The 18,985-nt window shown below is 38.3% G+C and overlaps 2 protein-coding genes across 6 annotated transcripts in view; one reads left to right on the plus strand and one right to left on the minus strand.

Moving 5' to 3' along the window:
• The window catches only part of PTPRR (protein tyrosine phosphatase receptor type R), a 249,062-nt gene that overhangs the window by 156,350 nt on the left and 73,727 nt on the right, over positions 1–18,985 (minus strand). The window lies entirely within an intron of this gene.
• On the plus strand, positions 4,333–6,144 carry LOC118730791 (signal peptide peptidase-like 2A). The gene is given in 3 exon segments (XM_036459022.2): positions 4,333–4,352; positions 4,354–4,797; positions 4,799–6,144. Coding segments are annotated over 3 exon segments (1,584 nt in total). The 3' UTR covers positions 5,919–6,144.

Raw genomic sequence — 18,985 nt, forward strand, 5'->3', positions numbered from 1 at the left:
GGCAGCGGCTGCAGAGGAGGAGCCCCGGGCTCTCCTCAGGGCGGCAGCAGTGGAGGAGGAGCAGAAGAGGCAGCGGAGGAGGAGCAGAGGCGGGCTCTCCTCAGGGAGGCAGCGGCAAAGGACGAGGAGAAGCGGAGGAGGAGGAGCAGAGGCGGCAGCGGAGGAGGAGCAGAGGCGGGCTCTCCTCAGGGCGGCGGCAGCGAAGGAGGAGGAGCAGTGGCGGAGGAGGAGGAGCAGCGGAGGAGGAGGAGCAGAGGCTGTGGTGGAGGAGGAGCAGTGGCAGAGGAGGAGGAGCAGCGGCGGGCTCTCCTCAGGGCGGAGATTACAAATGTGCTCGAATATGTAATTGGACAGGGCTGATAAAGATCGGCCGACGTGCACAGAGGGACATATAGTGGAAGTGACTCTTACCTTTCCCCTAGTCTCCTGTCTTTCTTTCTACATAAAGTTTTGTATACCTGTGTAATCTGCTTTATAGTACTGCATATTTATTATTTTAAAAATCACTCAACATAAAGGTATGAAATGAAAATCAAAAGTTCCTCAATGCCTCCCAGCATGTTTCTGTCTAAAAATAAAGGGTGTGTGTGGTTACATAAGAGTGATGTTACTCTGCCTATCTTTCAGATAGCTGCCATTTTTAAATTATTTCTCTGTGGCTATATTTCCTGAGGTGTTTATTGAAGAACTAGTATAATATTCTATTCCCTGGCTGCATTATATTTTATTCAACTTTTCCTATTGAGTACGTAGGATATCTATTCATTTTAGTGATGTAATTGTAGATTCACATGCAGCCTTAAAAAATAATACTTGTACACAAATGCATCCTTGTACACTCTGTCCAGTGTCTCTCGGTGATAATACTTTGTAAACTATATTATAATATCATGACCAGGATATTTATATTGATGCAATCTGCTTTACTTCTACTTATTTGTATGTGTATATGTCCTATATAATTTTTATTATCTAAATAGACTCACTTATCTACTACCACAATGAAGATATTGAACAGTTCCAACATTATAAGGATCTCTCATGTTGGCCTTTTCTCATCATAACCATCTTCTTCCAACACAATCAACTCCCAACTCTTATCAATCACTTATATGTTCTCCATTTATAAAATTGTGGCATGTAAAAATGTTATAGAAATGGAATCCTAAAATATCTCATCCTTTGGTTTCTCAGCATAATTCTGTCTTGAACCCACCAAAAAAGTTGATTTTGAGATGGATGGGTAAAATAAGGGGGAAAAAGAGGAAGGGAGGGAAGGTAAAAGAGGGAGAGAGGGAGGGAAGGAGAAAGGAAGGGAGGGAGGCAGACAAATCCAAGAAGACAGAGTTCAGAGGTCGAAAGTCCGGGGACTTGAGGAAAGAATGAAAGTTTGGAATAGCCTCTAAAATAAAATAATAGCTGACTAGTACAGTTATTTTCAAAATCATTTTTACCAAGAACCACAATAAAACAAACAACAAAAAATAGGTTACATTGTAATTCAAGCACGCACACATACATACTTTAGAAACATGTTTGTTTTTTAAACAATTCTTATCTTTAGCATATATAGTGTAATTATAGTTTCTTTACTGGCCTATTCTAATATTTTCTATCCTATCCTGTCATTAAAACTTGATAATCAAGAGGCACTAAATTAACTTTTTGATCTGCTAATGGATTATGATAAACAATTTGAAGATTATGAGAAAAGGAGATGTTCAGAAGGATTGCTGGGCAGATGAATAGCTTGAGCTTGGGGACCATCTGATAGTGAAGAACAGGATTTGAATTCAGGATGTCTGAATTAGGATCCTGCCCCCATTACTTATTAATGTAATGGCTATGGACAGTTAAGTAACCTCTTCAAACCTGAGTGTTTTCATCTATGCAATGACTGTAATGACCTTTAACCTTTTAAGTCACTCTGAAGATTATCCATTATACAAATGTCTTCTAGTGCCTGGCTTGTCACAGCTACTTAATACTTGGAAGCTAATGAGAGTGATGATGATGATGATGATGATGACGACGACAACGACGATGATGATGACATGAAAATATACTGAAATATATCTATTACAAGTGTTAAAGATTTAAATGGCCCATCCAGCATGGTTCAGTGATTGAGCATTGACCTATGAACCAGGAGATCATGGTTTGATTCCAGGTCAGGGCACATGACTCAATCCCCAGTCAGAAGCATGCATGAGGCAGCCAATTAGTGATTTCTTTTCATCATTGATTTTTCTATCTCTTTCTCCCTCTCCCTGCCTCTCTGAAATCAATAAAATATATTAAAAAAAGATTTAAATGAAATAAATTTTTATTTTACATGCCATCATTACCCAATATTTCATGTTATTGTTGCAAAACATGGCTCTCTCTGCTAAAATTAACAACTCTGAGTTAAAGAATAGAAATGAGCCCTATGTTTCATATATATATATATATGTATGTATTTTTCTATTAATCATTTCTATTAGGATGAGTTCTTTTGTAAAGTTTCTTGGTTCAGGAAGGCAAGCCAGCTTATTCCATGTAACTTTACCCTTAGAGCAGTGTTTCCCAAACTTTTGACATATGTGTACCCCTTCTATAATTTTCGTAACGTTGACTACCCCTCACACTCATGAGAACTTAGAATTAGGCGCAGCTAAGCACGGTGCAGTGCGTACCCCCACCAAACTCTTCCTGTACCCCTGGTGGTATGCGTACCACACTTTGGGAAACACTGCCTTAGAGAATTAAAAGTCTAGTAATAAACCTGTCTATTTTGTAGTCAAACATTATTCTTAAATATATGGTACAGACATGATAAGGTATGATGAACATTTGTTAAACTAAAATGTGTATATAGAACAATGTTGGATAATTATGATACATTAAAGAACCCACAGTTTATATTAGCATTAACCTCTTTAATTTTCTTCAATTAGTTCTGTGATTTATTGTGAAGGATGATGGAAGATAATGATGATGTAAAGATCAATGAAGAAATAGAAGCTGAATTGGACAAAATCAGCATTTCTTCTTTGGAAAAAGATGATGTAGACACTGATTCAAACACAGAATCCCAGAGTGATGAGAGTGTTGCTTAGCATAATACTCTCCAGGTCCATCCATTCTGTCACAAAGAGTAAAAGTTCCTCCTTTTTTAGAGCGATATAGTATTTCATTGTATAAAGGTACCACAGATTTTTATCTGCTCATCTTGGCTACTGTAAATCATGCTGCTATAAACAGGGATGCATATATTCTTTTTGATTGGTGTATTGGGATTCTTAGGATATATTCCCAGAAGTGGGATCACTGGGTCAAAAAGCAGTACCATTTTTAATTTTTTGAGAAAACTCCATACTGTTGTCCACAATGGCTGCACCAGTCTGCATTCCCACCACCAGTGCATAATGGTTTCCTTTCCTCCACATCCTCACCAGCACTTGTCATTTGTTGATTTATTGATGATAGCTATTCTGACAGGTGTGAGATGAATTATGTTCTTTACAGCCTTTTACCTCATCTATGCATTTTCTCACATTTTTGATGTGGAATAAAGGAGGGGATATTTGATACATAGTTTTAATGAAAAATTTTATACTTTCTTTCATTATTGATTTTTCAGGGCTTAGTTGAATTACCAGAGTCAATTCTTCACTGTATTGACATCATAAAGAATAAGAGTAAAACTGCTGAAGAGCTCATTCTTCGGGACTTAGAAGATACTGATGTTTTAAGTACAGTTTTTATCTGCTTGAAAGATACATTTTCTTGTGAGAATAATTAACCTAAAATGAAGAAAATTAAGCCGTTTAAAGTATGTACCTCTTCTTTCATGCATATATTTAGTCTCTAATATAATATATATAGTATATTAGACTGTTCAATTTAGTTCATTTATTTTTCTTACTAACCTTCCTTATATCTCCAAAAAATACTAATCACCAATATTTGTTTAACCAGCCTTAATTAAAACCAGACATTCTATTACTTTACATTAAAGAAAACTAATAAAAAAATAAAGAAAACTAATCATGGGACTATTTTAAAAGTATCAGTTTATGTATCTTTTTGGAGAAAAGTATAATTTATATAAAAAGCCTAATAATGTTTATTTTCTTCAACTGATCAAATTTATTCCTGGGAATTATTCTACCTAATAAAAGAATAATATGCAAATTAACCCTCACTCCACCATGCCCACCAGCCACGCCCACCAGCCAATCAGAGCCCCACCACCCTCGGGTCCAGCTAGGCTATGGAGGCAGCACCCTGGGACCCTGAGCCCGAGCCCGCCCTGCCCAGCAGCGCCTCCCGGCGCCCAGCTCACTGATGGGGCCACTGCGCCCGCTGCTCTGCAGCTCTGAGGCTCTGCGCCAGGGCCACCCTGCTCTGGGGCGCCCTCCTCCGGCTGACAGCTGCTCAGGAAGCAATCCTGCATGCGTCTGGAATTGGCACACCTTTACCATCTAAGGACTACTGCATGGTCTATAACCCTCATTGGACAGCTCTGCCAAGAACACTAGAAAATGCAACTTCCTTTAGTTTGAAGAATCTGACTTCCACACCACTGTGTGACATTTCTGATATTCCTCCTGATGAAATAAAGAACAAAGCAGTTGTGGTTCAGTGGGGAACCTGCCATTTTCTTGAAAAAGCCAGAATTGCAGAAACCGGAGGTGCTGAAGCATTGTTGGTTGCTAATAACAGTATTGTATTTGCTCCCTCAGGGAACAGATCTGCATTTGATGATGTGAAAATACTGATTGCATTTATAAACAACAAAGACTTAAAAGATAAAGCAGGCTCTTGGAGATAACATTACTGTGAAAATGTGTTCACTGTCAAGGTCTAACTTTGACTATACGATGGTGGTTATTTTTGTAATTTCTGTGTTCACTGTGGCATTAGGAGGATACTGGAGTGGACTACTTGAATTGGAAAGCATGAAGGCAATGGCAGACACTGAAGACAAAGAAGTGAGAAAGAAGGACGAATATTTAACTTACAGTCCTCTAACAGTTGTAATATTTGTGGCCATCTGCTGTGTTATGATGGTCTTACTTTATTTCTTCTACAAATGGTTGGTTTATGTTATGATAACAATTTTCTGCATAGCATCAGCAATGAGTCTATACAACTGTCTTGCTACACTAATTCATAGGATTCCATATGGACAATGCACAATTGTGTGTCGTGGCAAAAGCATTGCAGTGAGACTTATTTTTCTCTCTGGACTGTGCATAGCAATAGCTGCTGTTTGGGCTGTGTTTAGAAATGAGAATAGGTGGGCTTGGATTTTACAGGATATCTTGGGGCTTTCTTTCTGCCTGAATTTAATTAAAACAACAAAGTTACCCAACTTCAAGTCATGTGTGATACTTCTAGGCCTTCTCCTCTTCTATGATGTGTTTTTTGTTTTCATAACACCATTTATCACAAAGAACGGCAAGAGTATCATGGTTGAACTTGTAGCTGGACCTCTTGGAAATAATGAAAAGTTACCAGTAGACATCAAAGTACAAATGCTGGCACATTTCTCAGCAATGAGTGTATGTCCCATGCCAGTTTCCATATTGGGTTTTGGAGACACTATTGTACCAGGCCTGTTGATTGCATTCTGTAGAAGATTTGATCAGCAGACTAGTTCTTCTTCTATCTACTATGTCTCCTCCACAATTGCCTATGCTGTTGGCATGATAATTACCTTTGTTGTTCTGGTGCTGATGCAAAAGGGGCAACCTGCTCTCCTCTATTTAGTACCGTGCACACTTATTACTGCCTCAATTGTTGCTTGGAGAAGTAAAGAAATGAAAAAGCTCTGGAAAGGAAACAGCTATCAGATGGTGAACCAGAAGGGCTATGTAACAAGTGAAGAAACCCCTGTGGCTGCTGGTGAACAGATTATCCAACAGTAATATCATGTGGACCTGCCATAATGTTTCAACTGATTTTCTGCAAAAGAGTTTTGCTTTTAGAATTGACAATCTGAAAGAATCTTCAATGACATGCTCGCAAATATACATTTTTAAGAGCTGGTACTGTCAACTATGTCATCTGTGATTAAAATACATTTGCTTTTAACTATGTTAAAGTTGTGCCTTCACATTAAATAAAAGGACATGGTCTGTATAACTTTCAAAATGTATTATATACAGTATATTTTTCTTAAAAAAAGGTCTTTATCCATCCCTGTATTTTTCTTACTGAAATCTATTTCTTTTCAACTCTAGTGATAGATAAAAGTATTTCTGCCCAAGTGAATTTCTGAACAGATTTTACTGAAAAAAAAAAGAAAATTTTGTGCTCTCTAGAAATTTGATTAATATCATGCAAGAAGGAAGTTCCATAATGAAATTCCAGAAACTGCATTAGTTAAAAAATATATAATCTGGGAATATAGCATACGTTTATAGCATACGTTTTTTTTTTTTAAAATTCATTCCTTTTTTAATCTTGAGAACCTGAATTGCTTCAAATTACTATGTCTTATGTTACAATATTTTCCCCAGTATAGGGAAACCTAATATATAGAACTAGTCATTAAAAGGACACAAAAATGGCATCCACAGTTTTCAGTGGTTTGCAATTTCCTTGAAGGTATAGATTAAATTTCTATAGTATCACTCAGTTTCACTGCGGTATTCCTGAACTCTAAGTTTGGGCCTGTTGATGTTCAGGCTTAGTATTTTGTATAAATTTATGCATTAATACATATGGCTCACCATTTAACTGTAATATCCCTAACAATCCTCTCTCTTGCCCCTGCTCCCACCCCCCACTATTTTAATTCCTTCTTCTTTCTCCAAAGGAAACCACAGCTAACCTTTTATATTTTGGTGGAGGATGGTATACTAATTTACCAGGTGTGCTTCAGAAGAAAGAGAGACAAAAGAGAGGAGACTGGGTGTTAGGGTCATTTTAATTACATGACAGAAGTGTGAGTAAATTGTCTTGGTGCCAGACATTGATGTCTCAGTTTTCTCATCTGCAAAATGAGTAGGTTAAAACAGCGATTTTCAACCTTTTTCATCTCATGGCACACATAAACTAATTACTAAAATTCTGCAACACACCAAAAAATATGTATTTGCCATTCTGACAAAAAAAAAAAAAAAGGTATAATTTTGATTCATCCACGCTGGACAGCTGTTGTGTCGGCTGTTGTCATTTATCTATTTGACAATCTAAGGGGAGAGAGGTCTGTGCCCCTGACTAAACAGTCAATATTATCTGTTGTGACGATTCTTGCAGCACGCCGGGTGCAGCACACTGGTTGAAAATTGCTGGGTTAGACAGCTAACCTTTTATATTTTGGTGGAGGATGGTATACTAATTTACCAGGTGTGCTTCAGAAGAAAGAGAGACAAAGTTATAGTACCTTATAACTTGGGGGAGGAGGGGAAAAGACAAAAAACCTCTCATTCTTTGCTTGTGACCTTCAACATTCTTCTGGAAGTCAGAGGTCAAATTGTCTTTTCCTTTTTTTTTTTTTTTTTTTTTTTGCTAAGAAATTTCCAAATAACAAGTAATTCCAAAGGCAGTGGAATTTCACATTTTCTAGAAATAATATACAAGATATGTTAGCCACTCTATGCTCTTTCATTCTAAAGCAAGTTCAACTGGTTAAAACATAAACCTAATGCCTTTTAAAATGAAGGAGAGCCTTGGTATTAGACCTAAATTTAGCATTTGAGGGAATTAGATGCTTTTGTCTGTTCCTTTTGCTGAGTAAGTAGCAGATAGAGAAGCTCCCTTGACAGCCCTCTGTCCACCTAATACAATTACGGATCCTTCGGTAAATGACAAGTAAGTATCTGACCAGTAAGGGTTATTCTTCATTCTGTCTTCATAATATCAAGTTTGAATTTTTTGCAAAGAATCTAATTTTTTTGGCAAATGCTGATAGAACACATGAAATGTCATTTTAAAGATCCAACTATATTTTCATTTTTAATATCAATAAAATGTTTGCCAAAATACATCTTTTTTATTGATAGTAAAATTGTCTGCATTCTCATCCCAGCTTTTTGATATTCAAAAGCCTCAACCTCAGCCACATTTTATGAAGAATGTTAAGGAAAATTTAAATCTGTAAATATGAAATTTTAGTTCTTTGATACACATTCTACTGTATCCAACCATTAACTACCAAGGAGGTAAAATTTCCTTTCTAGTTTGCTATTAAAAAGAAATAGGGAAATTCCTTAAGTTTCTCCATCCTCAGTGTCAACTTTACGTTATACTTAATTTTTCTAACAACCCCGCTGAATATATTTAGAGAAATTACAACAAAGTACAAAAATATTTTACGAGTCAAAGTAAACAAAGAGTAGAGGAGATGCCAATCTGTCTTTAAAAGGCTCTATTACTTCTTCCTCTCTTGCCTTCCCATCACCAGTAACTTTAAGAAGATAAATTGGTTTTTTAACTAAATATGTCTTAAAAACAATACTATATCCTATATTATTACTTATTGAAAAAATTGTTACTTCTTAGATATTTTCTATGAACATTTTTGCAACTTATCCAACATAAATCACTAAATATCTCAAATTGTAGAGTTTTCACTTCAGTTTACTTCAGCAAAGATAATTTGGTTTGTGAGGAAAACCTTGCTTTTCTAATACATTATATTTTATCTTGTATTTTCTTTTTAGATTAGCAATACCTTATTAGTAAAATCCACAATTTATTTCTTTTTAGAAAGAAGAAAATATTAACCCATCTGCAGTTGGCATTCATAGATTTTAATTAAATGTCCATAGAGATTTTGTTTAAATGATAAATTTATATTCCATATAACTGAGCTTTCTAGTTTTCTTTTGCTCTTTCAATTTTTTCCTTAGATATAAGCAGACATTTTTACATTTGACTAAAAAAGTATTTAATTTATTTAAGTTTGATCTCTAAAATTTTAGCCTGATCTCAACCAATGAGATTTCAAAAATATAGGAATTACATTTCAAACTGGTGCAATGTACTAGTTTGGAAGGCTTTATATTTTTCTATTAGCAAGGAAAAGAGTTGAATTTACTCAAGAAGATGTCAAATAATAAATTCTACAGTTTAAAATTTTTATTTTCAGTGATCGTTTTACCTCAGAGGCTAATTCTAAACAGATTGGGACAAGAAATGTAAATAAAGTAAAAATACTGAATATAAATGACTTTATGCTTCCTGGAAGACAGATAGTCTGTAAATTCAAAAGATCTGAATCAAATTACTCAACTTTTTGGAATTTGAAAGAAATTGTGTAATACTCATGATTTGGATTACTGAATTTTCAGAGTAAACAAAATGAGATTGATAGAACAATATACAGGCCATATTATAGTGAAGGCCACATATGTGAACTTGTTTAATGTTTCTATACTTCAGAACAGCCTTTGTATCTATGAAAATGATCATGGGGGATAATGATTTCTTAAAACTAAAATTTTAGAATAGTCCTGTAATAATGGCAAATAAGTAGCAACTGAAGGAAAAAAATGTAGAATGCTTAATGTTATCATGTGTTTCTTTAATTGGGCATAAAGTATTGTAAACATTCTTTTGGAATATGGATTTTTAAAAATATCCAAAGTTTATCTGGTTAGTTTGCAGAACTTTCCAGTAGAACAAGTCAATGTAAATTTTATAGATGTTGCCTATTTTATATCTTCTGTTGTATTTTGTTTAAGTGAGAACCTTTTTAAAAATATATGATTGGATTTTTACTTCTTAGAATTATTGATTTTAGTGTGGAATCCTTTTTTTAAAACACTTTGATATGGAGGTTAGTGTAAATTAATACTTTATAACACTATTAGGCTTTATGTTTTTATGGAACATGATTTAAAATTTTTGAAGTGTTAATTCAGCAGTGTTTTAAAATTCTTCATTATGTGCTAATACTGACAAGAAAACTTTTTTTTTTTTTAATGTATTGAATTCACTATGCCATGCAATAAATTCTATTTAAAAAAAAAAAAAAAAGAATAGGCAAAGCTTCTTCTCTACTTTTCTAATGTTCCAGTGTGGACAGATAGATAATAAACAAATGAATAAATATGTAATGTTCCGGTACATATAAATGCTATGAAAGAAAAACAAATTCAAAATAAAGGGATAGAGTTTGGAGGTTGCTATTTTAGATAGGGTAGTTAGGGAAGGCCCCTAGGGGGAGGTGCTATTTACTGAGAAGGTAAGCCACATGAATGTGTTAATGAAAGAGAAGATGAACCATGAGGATATCTAGCGAGCCGATGTTCCAGAAAGAAGGAATTGTAAATGCCAAGACACATTGAGTGGGCTTAATATATTTGAAGAACAGTGAGCCTTTGTGATTATATCTAAGAATACTAGTGTCTGATCATATAGGGCTCTTATGAATCATGGTGGATTATTACAATAGTTAGAGATGAGAGTAATCCTATATAAAATGTTTAATATGCAAATCGACTGAACAGAAGAATGACCAGTAGGCAGGGGCCAGCATGCATGTGGTGCCAGGCCAGCCAAAGCATGTGCCAGCGGGCAGAGGGAGGGAAGGGTGATGGTGGAGGGGGCGGCAACCAGCAGCCACCGGGGTTGGAGGTGGGGGGGGGGGGCAGCAGCACCATCCCCTGGTCGACCTGTCAGGTCACCTCCCACAGATGTCAGTAGGACATCCCCTGAGGACTCCTGGACTGTGAGAGGGCACAGGCCAGGCTGAGGGACCCCCAACCCCCGCAGTGCATGAATTTTCATGCACTGGGCTTTTAGTCCTATATGATAAAAGGCTAATATGCAAATTGACCAAACAGTGGAACAACCAGCTACTATGACATGCACTGATCACCAGGGGGAAGATGTTCACAAGGAGCTCCCCCTGGTGGTCAGTGTGCTCCACTCAGCCAGAATCTAGGCTCATTGCTGGCAAGTGCAGTGGTGGTGGGAGCCCCTCCCGCCTCCGCTGCAGGCGGACAATAAGGAGCGATGCCCTGGACTGTGAGAGGAATGTCTGACTGCCAGCTTAGGGACTGGGCCTAAGCTGGCAGGCATGCATCCCCTGTAGGGTTCTAGATGTGAGAAGGCACCAGCCAGGCTGAGGGACTCCCCCCCTCCAGTGTACGAATGTCGTGTGCCAGGCCTCTAGTTTGAGTATAAATGATGAAGATGGTCATATTCTCAAAACCATTTTTATGGTAGAAGAACCAAAAGGATGTATTGATGGATTGGTGTGAAAGAAAGAGAAAAAAATGGCTCCAAGATTTTTGTCCTGAGCATCTGTATGAATGGATATGTAAAGACTTGTTATATAATATAGATACTTCAAATCTTGGCAGTGATTATTTATAGTTGACTTTTGAGAGATTTTAATGGTATGATAATTCATTTTTATTAAGGTTTATACAATGAAAATAAAAGTATATTGCCAATTATATAGCTTAATTATGAAAAAAGCCAAAGGTAACAATTATAGAAAACTAGAGGCCTAGTTTTCTATAATATTGCATGAAGAGATGTGTGCAATAGGCCTTCCTTCCCTTGGCTTCCAGTACTGGTTTTCCTCTGGCACCTGGGACCCAGGCCTTCACTCCAGCCGGAGTCTGCCGCCTTTGCTGCAGACTCCAGCCAGAATCTGCCGTTTTTGTCTTTGCTGCAGGCTACAGCTTTAGTCTGCCTCTTTTGTCTTTGCTGCAGGCTACGGCTAGAGTCTGCTGTCTTCATCTTTGCTTTAGACTCCAGCTGGAGTCTGCCATCTTCGTCTTCACTGTGGCCAGCTGCTCCCGAAGATCCCTTTGCCCCCTGTCCTCCTGCTAATAGCAGGCGTCCTGCTCCACTGGCCACTACGTGCCTAGAGCAGCTGGACAGCCACCATCTTTCTCCTCCTAATTTGCATATTCCCTCCTGATTGCCTGGTAGACATAGTGGAGTGATGGTTAATTTGCATGTTTCTCTTTTATTGGTTTAGATTAGTTATATGAAAGTTTATATAACTACAATTATGGCAGTGGTTTAGAAAATTATGAGAGGATCTCCTATACAGCTCTAGTCAAATAGGTTTAATAGTTTTAATGAATAATTTTCCAAGAAAATTAAAATTATCAGTATTTATTGATAAAAAAGAAATATTTTTACATCAATAATCTGGCAAGATGGTGGAAATGGATTTCTTTTCAAATGTTTTTAGAAACTAGAAATAATTTTGCAATAGAATTATTACAAACCATCCAGGAGCAAAATCTGTAGGCTATATACTAATTTAGTTATAAAAAGGTACATACTTAAAAATATATGATTGTATAGTCATAACACATATAATAGAAGCCAGAGTCTAACTCAATTTATGAATATAAATGTGTTGATTAGGGCTCCCAGTTGTAGACATCAGAAGCCATTGAAGGTATTTGTTTATGTGTTTGTTTTTATGGGTTAGAGTAAATGTTCTGGTTATTACTGCAAAACAAACTTGGTGATTTAAAATAACAATTTGTTGTTATCTTTTATGATTCTGTAGGTTGAGTGGGGTTAGCCAAGCAGTTCTTGCTTGGATATTTTATGCATTTGGCATCAGATATTGAGTAAGGCTGCAGCCATCTGAAAACTTTACTGATCACTAGGGGGCAGATCTTGCATAGTGACCAGTCATTCTGCCATTCAGTCAATTTGCATATTAGCCTTTTATTATATAGGATTTTTATTTTATCACTTTTTCTTTGGTATTATGTGAAATTATTTCTTCTTTTTAAAATTAATTTTATACTTCACAATAGGTCACTGTTGACAGTTTTAATCTTAAACATAACATTTTTCTTTATGACTGCAGATGATGGTGAAATAAATTTTGAATACTGTGAAGTGGAAGAAAGATGTAAGCAATCTTTTGAAGCGTGGCAAGATAAACAGAAAGAACTAGAAAATTGAGAGAAAGAAACTCTCAAAACTCAGAGGGATAGAGAAAAAAAGCAGTTTCAAGAAGAAGAAGAAAAGAGACATTGCTGGATGAAACTGTTTGAAGCTGAAAAGTAGAAATTAGAGAATATTCAAACGTTTTTGTTTTTCATATTTCTTTTTATTTTTTTCATATTTCTTTTTAAACTAGAAGCTACTTATGAAGAGTTTTGTAGTATAGTGTGGATTTACTTTTAATTGCTCCTGATAATAAAAGCAATTAACTGGTTAATAATATTTAATATGGTTTCCTTAATTAGTTTTTAAAAATATATATATTTTATTGATTTTTCACAGAGAGGAAGAGAGAGGGACAGAGAGTTAGAAACATCGATGAAAGAGAATCATGGATCAGCTGCCTCTTGCACAGCCCCTACTGGGGATGTGCCCGCAACCAAGGTACATGCCCTTGACCTTTTAGTCTGCAGTCTGACACTCTATCCACTGAGCCAAACTGGTTTAGGCTTAATTAGTTTTTATTGAAATTTATTGAAATTTCAGATACTGCTTTGAAGGACGGGAGCCATTAAAGTCTTTGAAGTTTCATAGATAATCCTAGAAAGGATGACATTTATAGCACAAACTGTTGATTTTTTTATACCCTTCTAATTATAGGAAAATATAACAGAATTTTGTTCATCATACAGTGCTCTTGCTATAGCAATTAAGTAAAACATATTTGGTTGAAGAGGTTCAACCAAATATATGGTGGTTTGTACTTCATCTCTATAATTGAACTAATTCCTTGGACTAGACATTTTTTTTGGTATGGAAGGGTTTTGTGTGTAATTATTTCAGTTTCTCCAATCTCACCTCAGGAGGTCTACACCCTGAGGTCACTGTAGTGGCATATTGAGAAACTGGTGGATTTTTAGGACCCTGCTTGTGGGCTATCATGATCCTTAGAATCTCTAGATGTCAGGCTGGACAGACTTCTCTGCCTAACATCACTATAGTTGATTTACATGTTACCTAGAAATTGCTAGATTTGAATGTTTCAAATAGAGAAATTACCATGTGGCTGACTAGGCAGTTCAGGGTATTCTAGCCCTCCATGCTGAGTACACTAAATTTCCTACTTATCTTACCTAATAAAGAAGTAATATGCAAATTAATCACCACTCTGCTACATCAATGAGCCATGCCCACCAGCCACGCCCACCAACCAATCAGAGCGAGTATGCAAATTAACCCAACCAAAATGGCTACCAGAAGGGAGGCTTGGGGTTTCCCCAGCAACAGAGGAAGCCAAGCTTTCCACACACTCTGGCCAGCCCAGGCTTCCACTCAAGGATACAAAGTTTTAATTATAGAAATGGCAGCAGCCACAAATGGAGCAGGAGGCTTAGCTCCGCTCCAGGCTACAAAGTTTCAATTGTAGAAGGTAAATAAATCCCAGATACCAGGGCCTCTGCTTGGGTCGCCAGGGGGCATGGCAGGCCTGCAAACCACCACAGGCCCCTCGCCCAGGCTGCCCCATGCCCCAAGGGAACCCCCAACCCTTCAGGGCAAACCAGCTAGCCTCCACCCATGCACCAGGCCTCTATCCTATCTAATAGAGTAATATGCAGATTGACCATCACTCCAACACACAATATGGTTGCCCCCATGTGTTCAAAGAGCCTGCCCCCATGTGGACACAAGATGGCCACCACAAGAGGGCCAGCAGGGGAAGGCAGTTTGGAGGCACCAGGCCTGCAAGGGAGGGCAGTTGGAGGCAATCAACCCTGCAGGAGAGGGCAGTTAGGGGTGATCAGGTCAGCAAAGGAGGAAAGTTGGGGGCAAACAGGCTGGCAGGGGAGCAGTTAGGCATCAATCAGGCTGGTATGGGAATGGTTAGGGGGTGATCAGGCTGGCAGGCAGAAGTGGTTAGGGGCAATCAGGAAGGCAGGCAGGTGAGCAGTTGTAAGCCAGCAATCCTGGATTGTGAGAGTGATGTCTGAATGCCCATTTGGGATTGGGCCTAAACAGGCATTCAGACATCCCTCGAGGGGTCCCAGATTGGAGAGGGCGCAAGCTGGGCTGAGGGACACCCCCCACCCCTGCCCCCATGCACTGGGCCTCTAGTCCTATCTAATAAAGAAGGAATATGCTAGTTTGCCATCACTCCATCACAAAGATGGCTGCACCCACAGCTGAGGCCAAGCTCCCATAAGGAGCCTTAATGAGGGGACCTGAGGCGACGCCCTCCCCCACCCCCCTGGGACTTGACAGGGGACTTCAGGCCGTGTCCCCCACCTGGCAGGGCTTGACAGGGGACCTCAAGGTGCACTTCCCATCCTGGTGCTGGGCTAGGGGACCTGAGGCTGCTCCCCCCACCCCAGTGCCAGGCTGGGGGACCTCAGGCTGTGCCCCCCTCCCCACCAGATGGGGCTTCACCGGGGACCTCAAGGTGCAACCCCAGTGCTGGGTCTGGGGAACTCAGGCCCCACCCCCGTCCAGCAGGGCTTGATGGGAGACCTGAGGCTACATCCCCTGCCGGGCAGGGCTTGACAAGGACGGGACTGGCTGGGTCTGGATGGGTCTGGATCTAGCCCAATGGTGGAGGGGCCGGCTGGGTCTGGGTCTCACACGATTTTGAGGCACATGTGGGTGGACGGGAACTTGACTCTGGATCCCGTAGTGAGCCCCAGACTGTCAGGAGGAAAGTTTTCATATACATTTTACTAATTTTCTTCCATCTTTGACCCTTCTTTCTGAATTATAGAGAAAGGGCAAATAGCAACATTAAATTATTTCCTCTGATTAATCCCCTTTTAGTGTGCACGAATTTTGTGCACCGAGTCACTAATATAGAAAATAATCAAGTTAAAGTAATTGTAATATTGTATCGATAGAACCACTTTTTCAGATTTTTATTTCTAACAAATTCTAAATTTTTATATTTCCTTTAGTTATATTTTCTTTCCACAAGTCAGATAAATATGATTATTTCTATCATAAAATTATGATTTAAAAAATGACATTATTAGGTTTAGTGAATTCCTAAATAAGTGCTTTGTTATACCTTGAGGTTAAAATTTCCGGTGGGGCTGTTCCATAATTTTATGATAGGTTTTTAATATGTGATTTACTTCCTTTTAGTAGTTCTTTTCTGTACCCATTGTTAATGTCCTCTTCTCCTCAAAACTGCTATTGTAAGCCTCTTTCCATGAGTTCCACCCAATTGCTCTCTCATTATTAGCATCTGATCACATAACATGTTTGCATTAATTACAAGCTTCCTCTTTCTAATCGCAAATCTATTTAGTAACAATCTCTACTCACCTTTTCTTTTGCCTTTGCTTCTGTATCAGTATCTAAATAACAAGTGTTTCCTCTTCTACTAAAGGTTAGCTTTTTCTCCTCTGCTTTTTCATTTTCCAGTTTACCCCTGCTTTTTGTTATATTCAAAACATCCCTTTCAACTTCCTCCTTTATTATTCTTTATAAATATGTTCAGTTTTCTCCCATCCTAGAAACAAAACAAAGGGAAAACCATGAGATTGCCTTTGTTTATAATATCTCATTTTATCAAGCTCTTTAGCTATACTGATCATAATTAGTTGCTTTTATTTATCTATATGATGTTTTTATTAATTTTTAAGAGAGAGGAAGGAAGAGGGAGGGAGGGAGAGAGAGAAACATCTATGTGAGGGAGGAACATGGATGGGTTGAATCACACACACACCCCAAAATTATAACCTGGGCATGTGTCCTGACTGGGAATTGAACATGGATGACACTCAACCAACTGATCCACACAGGTCAGGCCACAGTCCAGCTTCTTAAAAGTGTGTTATTTTTGCTGCATCCATTTCCTTGTCTTGTTCAATTGTAAACCTGCTAGTTAGTTACCACCATCCCACTGAGTGAGGCTGTTCTTGACAAAACTAACCAATGACTTCTAAGTTACCATACTCACAGGCTCATTTTCGGTTTTTATTTTGGCCTCTATCATATTTTATGCCAGCAAAAATTTGATTGTTGGTCATTACTTTTTCCCATGACTTCTGTGGGACCACACTGCCTTGATTCTCTTCCTTCTATGTTTGGAATTTCCTCCTTGATATCCATTTTAAGCTTCTTTTTTCTTTCTCCTTGAATATGACACTACCAAGGCTTTCTCTCTCTCTCTTTTAATTCTTTATTGTTGAAAGTATTGCATATGTCCCCCTCCCCCCCATTGTCCTCTCCCAGCCTGCCCCTGTACCCCAGCCCAGGCCTCTCCACCCCCTTATCTTTCCCTTGTCCTTCTTTTCTTATTAATCTCATTCATAGCTTTAGCTGTTTACAACCATATCTATATTTATAACAAAAAGTAAACTAATGACATAACTTTCCTACTGATACTTCACACCTAGAATTTAATGTATCTAATACTGAGTGCATTGTCTTTCTTTCTGAATCATGTTCCTCCCATGGTGTTCTTTATTTTGATGAACTGCACTGCCATCATAGCCCGAGCTAGCAAGATGAGGACCATTTTAAACTCTTCTCACTCTTTTATTATCCTCTTCCTTTAAAAAGTAGTTGTATTGTCTATCCTTTCACCCATATATCTACTGCTACTCCATAGATCAGGGTGTGCTAATGTCTAGCTTTGGATGTGTATTGTTCTCTAATTGATCTCCCTACTTTTTATCTTCCACAGACTCATCCACCATAGTGCTGTAAGGAGAATATTTTTTTTACATTCTTAAATCCCATCAAAAGTTCCCATAGCTCAAAATTTTCAAAGAAATTTTCCATTACCTTTGTATCCAATGAGTTGGCCATTTGTGGCAATTTGTAGTTAAACACAGTGTAAGGTACACCACATACCTTAGAAATGGGGAGGAGTACCGGTCACCGAGACCGTGAATACACTAACAAGCCTGGCCGGCCCTGTCTCCACACCCTGACCCCTTCTCCTCTTGTCCTTTTAGTTCCCCAACCTCTGAACTAGCAGTGCCTTTGGGGAAAACATTTCTCACTCCACAGATAGTCTACTATCCACACTGCTGCAATATTCAACTATTAGGTCTAAATGGCCCTTCTCATGGAAATGGATGAGTAGAAGAAAATATCTTCAAAGGGAGAATTCTAGGCACTTTGGTTTCATTTTCTCTCTGCTCATTCCAGTTTCCCCTTTGAACATTTTCCTCTGCACAACACAGAAACTACTGGCTGTTCCTGAAGCAGCCAGGTTGCCCACATGGCCACATTCCCACGTTCAGTCTTGGCCATGTTGAGATTATTTCTTAGTAGGCAATGCCTCCTAACACATACTCTGTGCAAAGCACTTCCCAGGAGTTTTATTGTATATTAGCTAGAAGAGTGCAGTTACTTTTCTGCATTTATTCAAACCCTGATCATCTTTAAGTCTCTCAACAACTGCAGAGCAGCACCTAAAGCTACATTACTGTGGTTATAAGTTTTCACAAAATGAACCAGTTAATAGCTGCCATCAGTAGTGGGGTGTGACTAATCCTTTACTTTTCAGATTTTTTTGGGGAGAATTAAATAGGAAAGCCTGCTTTTCTAATTCCTGATATTTGTTCATTTGAAAGAAACTTTTAGTGAACACCTTCTGTATTCCAGGCACCAAGCAAGGCACTGAAGTTACAAAGTCAATGTGACACTTTTCTTTCTATCTTCCAGGATCTTGTAGTCTCACCCTATGAATATTGTACACTGAGACTAGGATAGAGATTCGTGCAGGGACCTGTGGAATCACAGAACATCATGGGAGCTCCTTGTGGGCAGTGACTTATCTATTCTGTTTCACACTGTCCAGAACACATAATAGTCACTTGATAAATACCTGATAAAGGAATGATTGAATAAGTGAATGCATCTAAATCAGACTGTGCTGTCAAGGTTTCCTGGAAGGAAGACTGAGGAGGAGTATACTTGGGAAAGAATGACAGGGAAGGACATTCTAACCGCCCCTGCTCCTACTTGGTTCTCAGCCTTCCAGGGCTAGGGGAACCCTCAGGATATTACTAACCATTTATGTGATGATGAAGCATTTGTAAGAACAACTTGGGATAAACACAGTTATTTCTGTAGTCTTCCAATTAGAACTCCGGTTGGGTCTAAGCTC

Source organism: Pipistrellus kuhlii, unplaced genomic scaffold (genome assembly GCF_014108245.1).
Source record: "Pipistrellus kuhlii isolate mPipKuh1 unplaced genomic scaffold, mPipKuh1.p scaffold_m20_p_3, whole genome shotgun sequence".
NCBI classification, from domain to species: domain Eukaryota; kingdom Metazoa; phylum Chordata; class Mammalia; order Chiroptera; family Vespertilionidae; genus Pipistrellus; species Pipistrellus kuhlii.